The sequence below is a fragment of the Mustelus asterias genome, chromosome 3 (genome assembly GCF_964213995.1).
Source record: "Mustelus asterias chromosome 3, sMusAst1.hap1.1, whole genome shotgun sequence".
Classification (NCBI taxonomy): domain Eukaryota; kingdom Metazoa; phylum Chordata; class Chondrichthyes; order Carcharhiniformes; family Triakidae; genus Mustelus; species Mustelus asterias.
This window is the reverse complement of record NC_135803.1, coordinates 79383173-79399739: the sequence shown is the minus strand read 5'-3', so window position 1 is coordinate 79399739 and position 16567 is coordinate 79383173. Positions and strand designations below refer to the sequence as shown.

The 16567-nt window shown below is 46.0% G+C and overlaps 1 protein-coding gene across 3 annotated transcripts in view; it reads right to left on the bottom strand.

Annotated features, from left to right (window-relative positions):
- LOC144491447 (lactosylceramide 4-alpha-galactosyltransferase-like) overlaps window positions 1-16567 on the bottom strand; it is a 51907-nt gene that overhangs the window by 14739 nt on the left and 20601 nt on the right. For all 3 annotated transcript variants that reach the window (XM_078209271.1, XM_078209269.1, XM_078209270.1), the window contains one exon: window positions 7520-7954. In XM_078209271.1, the coding sequence (XP_078065397.1) occupies window positions 7520-7933 (414 nt within the window). In that variant the 5' untranslated portion in view covers window positions 7934-7954. The remainder of the gene's footprint in view (window positions 1-7519; window positions 7955-16567) is intronic.

Below are 16567 nucleotides of genomic sequence, written 5' to 3'. Positions count from 1 at the left end.
TGAACTGTGGCGAGGATGCAGAGATCCTTCAGAATGATCTGGACAGGTTGGGTGAGTGGGCAAATTAATGGCAGATGCAGTATAATTTGGATAAATGTAAGGTTATTGTGATGACTTTAATCAGGCAATTGAGGTTGGCCTACTTGAGTATGAACTCCCTGATTGAGAGCTAATTGATGGCCCCTTTCTTAATGTAAGGTAGTAGTTGTTTGTTACTGGGTTAATGGATGGCGTTAGCCGTCGGTTATGTTCATATAAAAACTTGCTGGTCTATTGTTGTTGTGAGTTGTCTGCAGCTTTGAAGATGGGTTGTGGGCAACTTGCAATGCATACCAGCTGTCCGTTATAGTGCTTCGCTGTTAGTACATTTGTAGATAATTATTAAATAACATGTTTGTTGTTGATTATTAAGTGTTATCTTCATAATTTGTAATTGAGATGGCACTTTTTCTTAAATAGTATAATGTATTTTTGCATTTGTATTTTTGTAATTGTTTTGAGAATAAAAAGAGGAACTAATTGATGGCCCAATCAGGGAGCCCCAAGTCCTGTATTTAAACAGGAGTGTCAGTCCCTCTGCACTCCTGATGTAGATAGCACAGTGTGAGCACTCTTTATGGTATGGTGAGATCTTGTAAATAAAGGAACTCGGTGATGGGATTTTCACCTCCGTGGACTTATTACAGTTATTCACTTTGGAAGCAAAAACAAGAAGGCAGATTACTACCTGAATGGTTGTAAATTGGGAGAAGGGAGTGTGCAGCGGGACCTGGGTGTCCTTGTGCACCAGTCACTGAAGGTAAGCATGCAGGTGCAGCAGGCAGTAAAGAAGGCAAATGGCATGTTGGCCTTCATTGTGAGAGGTTTCGAGGAACAGAAGGGATGTGTTGTTGCAATTATACAGAGCCTTGGTGAGACCACACTTAGAATATTGTGTGCAGCTTTAGTCTCCTTTTCTGAGGAAGGATGTTCTTGCTCTCAAGGAAGTGCAGTGAATGTTTACCAGGATGGCGAGACTGATGTTATGAGGACAGATTGACTGGTTTTGGATTGTTTTTGCTGGAGTTCAGATGAATGAGGGGGGATCTCATAAAGACTATTAAAATTCTAACAGGAGTATACAGGGTAGATGCAGGGAGAATATCCCAATGATGGGGAAGTCCAGAACCAGGGTTCACAGTCTGAGGATTCAGACCGTTTAGAATGGAGGTGAGGAGACATTTCTTCACCCAAAGAGTGGTGAGCCTGTGGAATTCACTACCACAGGAAGTAGTTGATGCCAAAACATTGAATGTATGCATGGGGCAGCTGGATCTAGCACTTGGGGTGAATGGGATCAAAAGTTATGGGGATAAAGCAGGATTAGGCTATTGAGTTGGATGATCAGCCATGATCGTAATGAATGGCGGAGCAGGTTCAAAGGGCCAAATGGCCTCCTCCTGCTCCTATCTTCTATGTTTCTATGAAAGGTTACTTTCACTCAATTTGGCACAGCGACAATCAAGCGCTGGAAGGTATTCTTGCTTTCTCCAGGGTTGATTATGGTAGGGGTCTGCTCACTAATGAGAGTTACTTGCTGCCGGCTGTGCAGAGGGTTTTTAAGCACCATCAGACAATCATTAACCAGTCAACTTACTCACAAGGTGGTTCATGACAGTAAAGCCCACACCAGTTTTGCGCTGTTCTTTTTGGTTACTCGAAAAGAATGTGTAACCTGCATCGATCTCCTACAGCTAACTATCCTCAGGTAGCTGAGTCTCACTGAGGGCAATGATCTGGATGTTGTACTGAGCCAGCTCTCTGGGATGGCACAGTGATTCGCACTGCTGCCTCACAGCGCCAGGGACCCGGGTTCAATTCTGGCCTCAGGTCACTGTCTGTGTGGAATTTGCACATTCTCCCCATGTCTGCGTGGGTTTCCTTCGGGTGCTCCGGGTTCCTTCCACAGTCCAAAGAAGTGCTGGTTAGGTGCAGTGGCTATGCCAAATCGTCCCTTAGTGTCAGGGGGATTAGGAGGGTAAATATGTGAGGTTACGGGGATGGGACCTGGGTGGGATTACTGCCGATGCACACTCAATGGGCTAAATGGCCTCCTTCTGCACTATAGATTCTATGATTCCAAAAGCAGCACTTTGCTCAGATCTGTCGATGGTAACATTGTCTATGAGGGTGAGCGTGTTCCCTGTGCCAATGGTGACCAGTGTTACCGTTATTTCTTTTTTGATAATGACTTGTTGATGGAACCCCTGCCAGCTGTTGCCTGCTGCCCAGGAAGGTGAGGTAGACAACATTTAGGACAGCTTTTCAGTAGTGTCTTGAAAAAAGGTTGCTCAGTTGCAGCTGAGTTTCACATCTGCTTCAGCCAGTGAGTCCACACATGCTGCAGATGAGGTTCAATCCAGAGAAGAGTGAGGTGATGCACTTTGGTAATGAGAACATGGAGAGACAATAGAAAATATGGGATACAAATCTAAAGGGGGTGCAGGAGCAGAGGGACCTGGGTGTATATGTGAACAGATCATTGAAGGTGGCAGGACAGTTGGTGAGTACAGTTAATAAAGCATACAAGCCGGGATTTTCCCCCAAAAATTATAAGTGCTGAGTTTGTGTAAAAATCAGAGTAAATCCCGCTGATTTTTTAGCGGGATTTCCAAAATGAATCTCCCACATTCTGTGCATCACAGAGTGACCAAGCGTGAATCGCGATGAAAATCTGTGGGCAGAGCCTAATCTCGCTGAAGTGGCTGAGCAGACCATTGCGCATGCACTGATCTGTCATAGTGGAGATCAGCGCATGCGCAGTAACCCCGCAATGCTGGCTTCCCAATCGATAGCCAGCCCAATTGTTGGCCAGCCCTGCAACTCCCGCATCTCTGGCCGTGCGACCCCCTCACCACCCAATTGCTGGTCTCCCGGGTCTCCGGGCCAGCCCCAACCTCCCCTTCCCACCCCAGAGGTCCCGATCGCCCGACACCACCTTCGCTCGGCAGTCCTGATGATCCCCTGTGGCAGGCTGACCTCCCCCCACCCAACCCCCCCGGCAGGCTGACCTCCCCCCACCCAACCCCCCCGGCAGGCTGACCTTCCCACCGCGGTTCCCCCCTCCCACCGCCCCCCCAACAAGGTGGTCAGCCCTGATCAGCCCTTCCCTCCCTCTGTCACGGATCCGAAGTGCAGAGTGGCAGCAGGAGCCCCCACCACCAGCCCACCCTCACTGATCTCCCCCCAGAGGCCCCACCTTCCCAACAGGCCCTACCCCCTCTGGCCCCACCCCCTTGGCACTGCCCAATGCCCAGTGAGCAGTGCCAAGGTGCCGCTGGGCATTGCCACTTTGCGCCTTTGGCAGTGCCAGGCTGGTAATGCCCAGGCAACACCCCCCCCTCCCCCCTTAACCCCGACCTCCTTGAAGGAAGGCCTTCCTTCACTCCAGAGGGATTGGGCCGCCAGCTCCCCGTTAGTGGGAGTTGTTGTAAACCCCACTGGAGTGAAACACTCCTGGCGGAGGGGGTGGGGGGGGGGAGGCTAGCAGGCCCGGATACTTCAGTCCTGGGCCCATTAATAAGATTTACATCATGATTTAAATATTTTCATCAGCTCCATGCCAATTTCCGGCTCGGAGCCGACGATGCCGGAAATCTGGCAGCCAGAGATGCTCGGAGGCCGTTGCGCCCAGCGGGGAGCCCGCTAAACACCCTCCACTTATGTCTCCCAGCTCCAGCAGTACAGCGGGCTGGGAGAATCACCCCCATAATATGCTAGGCTTTATTAATGGGAGCATAGAGCACAAGCGCAAGGAGGTTATGCTGAACTTATACAAGAAACTGGTTAGACCTCAGTTGGAATGTTGTGCAGAGTTCTGGGTGCCACACTATAGGGAGGATGTGAATGCATTAGAGAGAATGCATAAGAGGTTTGCACGGATGTTTCCAGAGATGAGAAACTTCAGTTATGAAGGTAGATTGGAGAGGTTGGTCTGCTCCCATTGGTAAAGAGAAGGCTAAGAGGAGATTTGTTGTAGTTTTTCTATGTTTCTATTTTTAAGAGACTCCTGGATGAGTACATGGGACTTAATAGGATGGAGGGTTATAGGTGGGCCTAAAAGGTAGGGATATGTTCGGCACAACTTGTGGGGCTGAAGGGCCTGTTTTGTGCTGTAGTTTTTCTATGTTTCTGTGTATTCAAAATCATGAGAATGCTGGACAGAGTAGATAGGGAGAAACTGTTCCCGCTCATAAAAGGATCAAGAAGGAAAGGGCACAGATTTAAGCTGATTTGCAAAAGAAGCAAATGTGATATGAGAAAAAACATTTTCACAGTGAATGGTTCAGGTCTGGAATGCACTGCCTGGAAGTGTGGTGGAGATAGGTTCAATCGAGGCATTCAAGAGAGCATTAGATGATTACTTGAATAGAAATAATGTGCAGGGTTATGGGGGAAAGACAGGAGAATGGTACAAAGTCATACCGCTCATTTGGAGAGTCAGTGCAGGCACAATGGGCCAAATGGCCTCCTTCAGCACCATAACTGTGAATCTGGTACATTGCTCACCCATTACCACAGGACCTGTGACAGGTACATAGTCGAGGACAAATGAAACATTGGGCCTGATTTTACCATTTTCATTCTAAGTGCTGAATCTGGGCGCAATTCAGGTTCGACTTTGGAATCTGCTTTCAGGGGCCCCCATACGTACTTAGCCTGAAAAAAAAATCACGAGTCCCGTTCGCGTAGTGGGTGGGGCTTAGCGCACCCAATGCGATAGGAGCTCTGAACTGCGCATGCGCAGTTAGAAAGAAATTTGAAAAAGCGCGCTCGTGTCAGATCGCTCCCAGGCTGCAAAAAGTGGAGAAAGCGGCCCAGGAGCGAAAAGCGGGAACAATGGTCCCCACAGACCTCACTGTCCCCCTTATTAACCCACCCCCCGCTACCCATGACCGATCGCGACCCCCTGTCTCCTTCCCCCCCCCACCGATCGCCTGCAGAGTGGCAGCGGACCCCCCCCCCCATCCCCTCCTATCACTGGGCAATTGGGCCTCCCCCCACACCAGAGATACATCTTACCCGCCTCCCTCCTCCATCCCCGCCCCCCCCCCCCCCCCCCCCCCACAAACCAGAGAACGATCTGGCCTCACTCCCCACCACCACCCCCCCCCCCACCCCCCGAGAACGATCTGGCCTCACTCTCCGCCCACCCCCGCCCCCGCCCCCCCAACAGAATGATTTGGCCTCACTCTCCGCCCCCCAGAGACCGATTTGGCCTCATTCCCACCATTTCCCCCCCCCCCCACCCCAAGAATGATCTGGCCTCACTCTCCCCCTGCCCCCACCCCCCCAGAGAATGATCTGGCCTCACTCCTCCCGCTCCCCCCGCCCCCCTCCAAAGAGAATGTTCTGGCCTCACTCCCCTCCCCCCTCCCCTCCAGAGGTACATCTGACCCGCCTCCCTATTCCCCCCCTCACCAGAGAATGATCTGATCCGCCTCCCTCCCCGCCCCACCACCGATCTGAGTCAGAGAGCCGTTGGAAGCTCTGAACCCACGTCTTCAGCAGTTGGAGCGCCCAAAACAGACTTTTATTCAGCACGTCCATTTCGGCGCGATTCTAGATTGGCAAATGCAGTAGTAAAGGGGAAAATGCTGATAAAGTTGGGCGGGCAGTTCATTAATTCAATTTAAACGCATTAAATCGCTATTGCGCCCATTTCGGGTGCGAATCGGATAGCGGCCATTCCCGGGCCTGGGTAAAATGGCAATTTGCGCGGACGCGGGTGCAGATCGCGTTAATGGCCTCACACCCAACTTTACCACGTTTCTGGGTGTGACGCAATGGTAAAATCGGGCCCATTGAGTACAGACAATAGAGACATTGTAACTTTTGTCATTGTGTGGAAAGCATCAGAAACAGTTGTGCACATCCAATAAGCCTAGACTGCAGCACAGGCACATGCTTAACTGCTCCTGATGCCTTTCTGATTGGTGACAGGAGTTTGGATTTATCAAAGCATGAATTGAATTCATCCCATCAATCACTATCCATCCCAGCCCCCAATCTATGAAGTGATCATCTCAATAAGATTCTCTGAGCATTGCTTCCTTTGGCTATATCCAGCTGTGTAAGGGATAGTGCAGTGGCAGCGTATCTACATAGCCTTGTATAGATAATGGAACTCTTAATCCCAGGATCATTTTGAATGTCTCATTGGGTCATGATTTTTTCTTAAATATTTTACTCAAAATACTATTTTTATTGATTTTTATCTAAGCATCCTTAAACTAAATATTACAATCAATTCTCCACAGTTGAGAACTTCATTTACTGAAATTTCCTGAAACTTATGTAAGAAACATGTTTTATAGGGGGAACAGTTACTAAATGATAGGTGGACTGAATACAACTGGTTAAGGACTGCACAGACTTAAAAATGGATAACTTTAATTTTATTGTTATCTATGTCAAGTCAATTTGATTATTTTAATGAGGCCAGCTGTCACTCTGATACTGGAACTGCAATTAAGGATGTGCAGGAAGTGCTCCCTTTAGTGTTGCAGCACAAATAAACACAGCCATGACTGAAAGATAATGAACATGACTTGTGTGTTAGAGTTACATTTTGTCTGCCTCATTCTCTGACCTATCTTGGTCAAGTGGCAAGATGTGCCTGACAGCTGGAGGCAGATTCCAAAGCACTCAGTGACCTGGACATCTTCAGTGTCTGCATTCCACAACATGTTGCTGACCTTCAAGACCATTGGACCTAAAATAGCCTCCTCATCCCAATCCACTGGAAAGAGTCCTCACATGCTGGGCTAAGAATGTAAGGTGGGCAGCACCTCTTACAAGTGGATTTGCTGCATTCCTTGGAGTAGGCTCGCCCTGTATGGATCGTTACCTTCACCCAGCTCTCAACTCTGACTCCAAGTAGCTGTTAGCACGTGATAGTGGCCATATCCTGGTATATCTCCTCAACAGTCAAGCCAAACCAGGTGAGGGAAACGGTCAGGTCTCCTACCTTCAACAATTTAGGGCCCAAGCAACGATCCCAAGAAGGGCAAGGGAGTTTCACCTGGGAGCCTGATCAATATTTACCGCTCAATGAATGTCACTAAAACAGATTATCTGGTCACATCACCTGGAAGAACTCCACTGCTCTTCAAAATGTTGTCATGGGATCCTTTCTATCCACCTGAGAGGGTATATGGGGCCTTGGTTTAACATCTGATCTGCAAGACTGCACCTCCAACACTGCAGCAAACCCTCAGTACTGTACTGGAATATCAGTAAGAAGTTTAACAACACCAGGTTAAAGTCCAACAGGTTTATTAACCTGGTGTTGTTAAACTTCTTACTGTGTTTACCCCAGTCCAACGCCGGCCGCTCCACATCTGGAATGTCAGCTCAGTCTATATATTTACATCTCTGAAGTGGGGTCTTGTGAACCCACACCAGAGTGCTACCTACTGAGCCGTGAAGTCCATTTATTAGATGTAAATGATAGTTCAATCTACACATATCCCCTTACCTTTTCATACCAGGAGCTTAGAGGGGTATCCTGAAATAGTGCTTTAAGACTCAGAGGAGAAATGGTAACATTTTTCAACGATGAAAGCACGTGAATAGCTTTATGCCAACGGCGTGGATAGTGTGACAGGTTCCCACTGAACCCTTTCAGGAAGTAATAAACCGGTTTGCCCGGGTTCCTCAGACTAGCTGATTCCACTGAGCAAACAGCAAGTGCCGAGGGCTCCACGGTATCCGTGGTCTCTACAAACATAATCCCAGGAGATTTCATTAAGTTTGCGTTCTTAAAATCAGAAGGGAAATCATCCTTTGAATAGCAGGTCAGCACATAGCAGATGAAGGACATGTAATGGAGAATATAGCTACTGAAAACTAGAAGTAAAACAGCCAGGAGAACTTTCTGAAGCTTCTTCATCACTTTTCCTCAAATGTTTCCCTGAAATAAAGAAAAGAAATGAAATGAAAAGCAAAGCAAACACTCAGTCTATTTTACTTTCTGCAAATAGACATCAAAGAGCCTGAAATTAAAAATGACAAAACTCAGAACCTCAAGAACCCAAAATCCACAGCCTCATTGTGCTGTTAGCCAAATCACGCTGGTGCCAATATCTACAAACATCAAATTGACCATAGGTAACATCAACAGATGAAATCAATGTTTCTCTCTACTTAATTGAGGTATCAACCCATTAAAGATAGGAAAAAAGGAATAAGAGGTGGGGTAGCTCTGTTAACAAAGGATGAGATCAGTACAGTAGTGAGAAATGCTCTCGGTTTGAAAAATCAAGAGGTAGGGTGGAAGCATCCCAAAGTAACACTAAGTGCAGTAACAGCCATGGGAAACAATGTTTTACCTGCCAACAGCATTGGTGGATTTTTCTGCCATACGGTCTCCTTCCCATTCATAAATTATGCAGACACAGGAAACATGCCATCTCACTGGCGGACAGCCTCCAAATCACCTGCCATCCCATTATCTCACCACTATCTCAGCACCATATTTAAAGTGCAACCATGCACACAGTTCTCAATGCCTGCAGCCCAGGACTGCTCTACATGGCCCCAAAATTTAGAGAAGTGCAGGTCACCAGGCGCACGTCACTTATGTACCATTGTGAAACATATGCACATCAATGTGAGTGTGTGCATGATCCTGTGTGGGTGCGGCGGGGGGGGGGGGGGGGGGGGGATGTTCTGGTAGCAGATTCTAACGTACTGAAGTTAGATTCCCGATGTCTGGCGGTGGGAAATGCCGCCCACTATTGACAGGCAGAGTGGACAATCACAAACTGCTTTCATCATGACATTAAACTGATTATTGGACTTCTTGCCACATTCTCCATTCATCCCAGCAAACATGCCCACTGTCAACGGTTTGTTCCATAGAATCAGTTTGGGTGCAAATAAGACAGAAATGGATGAGAGTAGTTTATAGGCCTTTTGAGAGTAGCTACAATGTAGGAGAGAGTATAAATCAAAACATAATGAGATCTTGTAAGAAAAGTACTGCAATAATCATAGTGACTTTAGGAGATTAGGCAAATTGAATTGACCAAGATAGCCTGGACGATGATTTGATTTGATTTATTATTGTCACATGTATTAGTATACAGTGAAACCTATTGTTTCTTGCGCACTATACAGACAAAGCATACCATTCATAGAGAAGGAAAGGTGAGTTTGCAGAATGTAGTGTTACACTCATAGCTAGAGTGTAGAGAAAGATCAACTTAATGTGAGGTAGGACCATTCAAAGGTCTGATGGCAGCAAGGAAGCTGCTGCTCTTAAATCAGTTGGTACGTGTCCTCAGACTTTTGTATCTTTTTCCCGATGGAAGAAAGTGGAAGAGAGTATGTCTGGGGTGCATGGGGTCCTGGATTATGCTGGCTGCTTTTTCGAGGCAGCCAGAAGTGTAAACAGTGTCAATGGATGGGAAACTGGTTTGAGTGATAGACTGGGCTTCGTTCATGACCCTTTGTAATTTATTGCGATCTTGGACAGAGCAGGAACCATACCAAGCTGTGATACAACCAGAAAGAATGCTTTCTACAGTGCATCTGTAAAAGTTGGTGAGAGTCATAGAAGACGTGCCAAATTTCCTTAGTCTCCTGAGAAGGTAGAGGCGTTGGTGGGCTCTCTTAACTATAGCGTCTGCATGGAGGGACCAGGACAGGTTGTTGGTGATCTGGACACCTAAAAACTTGAAGCTCTTGACCATTTCTACTTTGTCTCCATTGATGTAGCCAGGGGCATGTCCTTCACTATGCTTCCTGAAGTCAATGACAATCTCCTTCGTTTTGTTGACATTGAGGAAGAGATTATTGTTGCTGCACCAGTTCACCAGATTCTCTATCTCTTTCCTGTACTCCATCTCATCATTGTTTGAGATTCGACCCATTACGATGATGTCATCAACAAACTTGAAAATCGAGTTGATGGGGAATTTGGCCATACAGTCTTATGTGTATAGTAAGGGGCTGAGGACACAACGTTGTGGGGCATCAGTGTTGAGGATGATCGTGGAGGAGGTGTTGTTGCCTATCCTTACTGATTGCAGTCTGTGGGTTAGGAGGTTCAAGATCAAGTCGCAGAGGGAGGAGCCAAGCCCCAGGCCACGGAGTTTGGAGATGAGTTTCATAGGAATAATGGTGTTGAAGGCTGAGCTGTATCCAATAAATAGGAGTCTGACGTAGATGTCTTTGTTTTCTAGGTGTTCCAGGATTGAGTGTAGGGCTAGGGAGATGGCATCTGTTGTGGACTTGTTGCGGTGATAGGCAAACTGCAAAGGATCCAGGAAATCTGGAAGGCCGGAGTTGATTTGTGCCATGACTAACCTTTCGAAGCACTTCATTATGATGGATATCAGAGCCACCAGATGATAATCATTAAGGCACGCTGCCTGGCTTTTCTTTGGTACCGGAATGATGGTCGTCTTCTTGAAGCAGATAGAGACTTCAGATTTGTGTAAAGAGAGGTTCAAGATGTCTGCGAATGCCCCTCCAGCTGGTCCGCACAGGACCCGAGTGCTTATCCGGGTACCCCATCCGGGCCAGTCACTTTCCGTGGGTTGACTTTCGAGAAGGCAGGTCTGACATCTGAAATGGTGACCTCAGATACAGGTTTGGCCGAGGCTTCTAGGATGGAGGGCGTGCTCTCGCTGATCTCTTGCTCAAAATGGGCATAAAATGCGGTGAGCTCATCAGGCATTGCCGGCGATTTTACATGCCTTCATCTTGTAGCCTGTTATGTCTTGCAGACCTTGTCATAGTTGGCGAGAGTCCATGTGGCTGACTTCGGACTTTAGTTTGATCCAGTACTGTCTTTTGGCATCTTTGATGCATCTCTGTAGACCATATCTGGCCGCCTTGTAAACCTGTAATAACCTGTTGGACTTTAACCTGGTGTTGTTAAAACTCTTACTGTGTTTACCCCAGTCCAACGCCAGCATCTCCACATCATGCCTTGTATAGGTCAGGGTAGATTTGAACACCTCAGACCTGGACTTCAGCAAGCAATGGGTATCCCTGATTCCGGTTGGCAAACACACAGATTTGCTTCTTTGGCACACAGCCTTCTAACACTTACTAAGGAAGTCAGTTACTGTAGTGGCATACTCATTCAGGCTGCTCGCAGAGTTTTTAAATACTGACCAGTCTACTGACTCTAAGCAGTCCCGTAGGAGATCATCCAATTCCTCATACCAACATTGTACGACTTTCTTTAATGGATTCTCCCATTTCAGTTTTTGCTTGTAAACTGGGAGCAGGAGCACAGCCTTGTGGTCTGATTTACCAAAGTGTGGGGGAGCGATAGAGCGGTAGGCATGTTTGATATTTGTGTAGCAGTGGTCTCGGATGTTTGGGCCTCTGGTGGAACAGGAGATGTGTTGGTGCTTTCTTAGTAGGACGCCATAGAGCTTGGCATGACTGAAGTCCCCGGCCACGATGAACAAGGCCTCGGGATGTTTTGTCTCAAGGCTATTTGTGATGGTGTATATTTCATCCAGTGCAGTCTTCATGTCTATGTAGGATGGGATGTAAACTGCTGTCAGGATAATAGAGGTGAGCTGCCACGGCAAATAGTAGGGGCGGCATTTTAATGTCAGTATTCTAGGTCCAGGGAGCAGAAACTCGCCAGCGTTGCTACGTCTAGGCAACATGAGGTGTTGATTAGAAGGCAGACCCCACCTCCCCTAGCCTTGCCTGATGGTGCTGTATGGTCCATTTGGTGGATTGAGAAGCCCTCTGGTTGTAGGACACAGTCCTATTACATTACATTTCTATGAGTTCATAGAAATGTAATGTAATAGGATGAATCAATGATTTCATAGTAAAGGATCATCAAGGCAAGAATGATCATAACATGATAACATTTCACGTTAAATTGGAGGACAAGAATCCTGGATTTGAACTAGTTCTTAAAATTAAATAAAGGCCATTACAAGGATATGAGAACATTGTTGGCTACAGTAAACTGGACAAACAAGTTTAAAGATAAGATGGTAGAGAATCATTGGCTCACATTTAAGGAGATGCTTCATAACTCCCAACAAAGGTATATTCCATTGAGAAAGAAAAACTCCACGAGGAGAATGCATCACTGTTGCTAACTCAGGAAGCAAAGGATGGTATCAAATTGCAAAATAAGTTTATAATGCTATGAAGTTTAGTGGTGGGAGAAAATATTGGGAACATTTTAGAAACCAGGAAAGAATTACTAAAACTGAAGGAGAAATTAGAACGGGAGAGTAAACTAGAAAGAAATATAAAAAGACAGTGAGAGTGTTAACAAGGAGAAAAAGGAAGAGTACAGCTCAAGTAACCATTGGTCCCTTCGTGGCTGAGATGAGGGGATTAATAGAGGAAAACAGGGAAATAGCAGGACTTTGAATAAATATTTTGTAACTGTCTTCATGGTAGGAGACCACAAAAGTATCTCAAAAATAGTGGAAAGCCAAGAGGCAAAAGGGATGGAAGAACTGAAACTGTCACTCTCCCTAGAGAAAATGGATTAGGAAAACTGATGGGACGAAAGGCAACAAGTCCGCTGGACCTGATGGACTTCATCCTTGGGTTTAACAGTAGTGGCAGCAGAGATAGTGGACACATTAGTTCTAATCTCCCTAAATTCAGGAAAGATCTCTGCGGATTGGAAAATTGCAAATGTTATACCTCTAAGGTGGGAGACAGAAAACAGGAAACTATGAGATAGCAGACGAATATCTCTCATTGGAAAAATGCTGGAATCCATTATTAAGAAGTTAGGAGCAGGACGTTTAGAAAATCATAATATTATCAGGCAGAATCAACATGGTTCCGTGAAAGGAAAATCATATTTGACAAATTTATTTGTGTTCTTTGAGAATGTACTGAACAGAGAGGATAATGGGGAATCAGTAGGTATAGTGTATTTGGATTTCCAAAAGGCATTCATTATGGTGCCACATAAAGAGCCACTGCACAAGAAAAGAGCTCATGGTGTGAAATGATATATTTGCATGGAGAAAGCATCAGGTAACTCACAGGAAACAGTCATTTTCTGGTGGAAAACTGCAACTAAGAGAGCTCTATAGGGATCAGTGCTGGGGCCTCAACTATTTACAATCGAGATCAATGACTTGGATGAACGGACTGATTGTATTATGGGCAAATTTTCTGCAGAGACAGTTAGGTGGGAAATCACGTTGTGAAGAGGATACAAGGACTCCGCAAAAGGATACAGATAGGTTAAATGAGTGGGGGAAAAAAATTGGCAGATGGATTATAATATAGGAAAATGTGAGGCTGTCCACATTGGCAGGAATAATAGAAAGACAGAACATGCAGAAAGAGTGCAGTCTGGGATCTGGGTCACGAAAGGTTAACATGCAGGTAGAGCAAATAATTAGGAAGACAAATGGAATGCTGGCCTTTATTGTAAGGAGATGGCATCTAAAAGTAGGAAGTCTTGCTCCAACTGTACAAGGCATTGGCGAGACCACACCTCGCGTACTGTGTTGTTCTCCTAATTTGAGAGGAATATACCTGAATTGGAAGCAATGCAGAGAATGTTCACTAAGCTGATGCCTGGGTTGAAGCAGTTCTATAGAATCCGTAGAATCCCTACAGTTCACAAGTCATTTGGACCATCAAGTCTATACCAATCCTTCGAAAGAACACTCTAGGTAGGCCCACTCCCACTCCCTATCCCCATAACCCCATGTATTGATTATGGCCATTCACTTAAGTTGCACGTCTTTGGACTTACTGGTTGGGCAGGTTGGGCCTCTACTAAGATTTAATGGTAATCTTTTTGAAACATAAGATTCTGAGGGGACTTGACAGTGTAACTACTGAGGGGATGGTTCTCCTCCTGGGGCAATTTAAAACCAACAGGAACTGTTTCAGAAGGGGTCTTCCATTTAAGACTAAGCTAAAGGAAGAATATCTTCCCTCACAAGGTCAAAATTCTCTTGGATTTCTTCACTCAGAAAATCTTCAGAATTCTCTTCTGTGAAATTCTCTTTCCCAGGAAACAGTGGAGGCTGGAACTTTCAATATATTCAAGGCCAAATTATATTTTTGATCTACAAAGAAATCAAAGGTTATGCACAGAAATCAGGGAAGTGGAGTTGAGGCCACAATGAGTACCTGATGTTGAAATGCCGCCCCTACTACTTCCCATGGGAGTTCACCTCTGCTATCCTGACAGCAGTTTACACCCCACTCCATGCGGATTTGAAGACTGCGCTTGATGAAATATATACCACCACAAATAGCCTTGAGACAAAATATACTGAGGCCTTGATCATCATGGTTGGTGACTTCAAACAGGCCAATCTCAAGAGTGTCCTACCAAGACACCAACATGCTGCTACACAAACATCAAAAATGTCTATCACTCTATACCCTATCTGCACTTTGGCAAATCAGACCACAGGGCTGTGCTCCTACTCCTAGCTTACAAGCAAAAACAGAAACGGGAGAATCCAATAAAGAAAGTCGTGCATTGTTGGTCTGAGGCATTGAATGATCTCCTACCGGACTGCTTCGAGTGGGTGACCTGGTCAATATTCAAGAACGCAGCAACCAACCTAAATGAATACGGCACTATGGTAACAGACTTCATTAGTAAGTATGTAGTAGATTGTGTGCCAAAGAAGTTAATCCGAGTATTTTCCAACCGGAAATGATGGATGAACAGGGATTTTCACTGCTTACTGAAGTCCAGATCTGAGGCGTTCAAGTTGGGTGACTCTGGCCTATACAAGAAATCCAGAAACAATCTACGGAGAACCATCAGAGATGCCAAGGGACAGTACTGAACCAAACTAGAGTCCCAGGCTAGCCACACAAATATCTATCGATTGTGGCAAGGTCTACACAATATAACAGGCTACAAGGTGAAGACGAGTAGAATCGCCAGCAACAATGATCCCCTCCCCGACAAGCTCAATGCATTCTATGCTTGATTTGAGCAGGGGTCAGCGAGAGGACGTCATCAGTCCAATAGCCTCGGTCGCACTGGCATCTGAGGTCACCATTGAAGACGTCAGATCAGCCTTCTTGAAAGTTAGCCCACGCAATGTGAGAAGGGGTCTCCGGCCGAGCACTTAGATCCTGCGTGAACCAGCTGGCGGAGGTATTCGCAGACCTCTCCTTACTCCGATCTGAGGTTCCCACCTGTTTCAAGAAGATGACCATTAACCAAGTAGCAAAGAAATGCCGGACAGTGTGCCTTAATGACTACCACCCTGTGGCTCTGAGATCCATCATTATGAAGGGCTTCGAAAGGTTAGTCATGGTACACACCAACTCCAGTCTTCCAGATTTCCTGGACCCATTACAGATCGCCTATCACCGCAACAGGTTCACAGCAGACTCCATCAATCCTGGAATACCTGGATAACAAGGACATTTATGGCAGACTCCTATTTATTGACTACAGCTCAGCCTTCAACACCAGAATTCCTACAAAACTCATCTCCAAAGCCCATGACCAAGAGCTCAGCTCCTCCCTCTGCGACTGGATCCCAGTCTTCCTAACCCACAGACTGTAATCAGTAAGGATCGACAATGACACCTCCTCCACAACTATCCTCAACATCGGTGCCCCGCAAGACTGTGTCCTCAGCCCCTTATATTCCTTATACACCTATGACTGAGTGGCCAAATTCCACTCCAACTCCATCTTCATGTTTACTGGTGACACCACCGTAGTGGCTCAGATCACAAACAATGATGATATGGAGAACAGGAAAGAGATAGAGAATCTGGTGAAATGACAATAATATCTCCCCCAATGGCAGTAAAATGAAGGAGCTAGTCATCGACTTCATGAAACTTAATGGAGGACATGCCCCTGCTTACATCAACGGAGATGAAGTGGAAATGGTCAAGAGCTACAAGTTTCCAGGTGTCCAGATCACAACAATATGTCCTGGACCCTTCACGCCAACACTATAGTTAAGAAAGCTCATCAACGCCTTTACTTTCTCAGAAAACTAGGGAAATTCGGCATGTCCACTATGACTGATGAATTTTTACAGTTGCACCATAGAAAGCATCCTTTCCAAATGTATCACAGTTTGGTATGTATGGCTCCTGCTCTGACCAAGACTACAAGAAACTACGAAGTGGAGTGAATGTAGCCCAGTTCATCACGCAAACTAGCCTCCCATTCATTGACACTGTCCACACTTCCTGCTGCCTTGGGAAAGCAACCACCATAATCAAGGACCCCACGCACCCCGGACGTACTCACTTCCACCTTCTTCTGTCAGGAAAAAGATACAAAAATCAGACTTTTGAATAATCCCATCATATATTAAGCTGATCTTTCTCTTCACCCTACCTGTAACTGCAACACTATATTCTGCACCCTATTATTTTCCCTTTCCCCTGTGTACTTTATGAATGGTATGTTTTGCCTGTATTATGCACAAGAAACAATTTGTTTCATTGTATCCCAGTACTTGTGACAATAATAAACCAAATCTAACCAAATCAATTGAAACGGGTTTAAAGGGCTGAATGGCCTACTCCTACTCCACGCTTCACGCTCCTCATG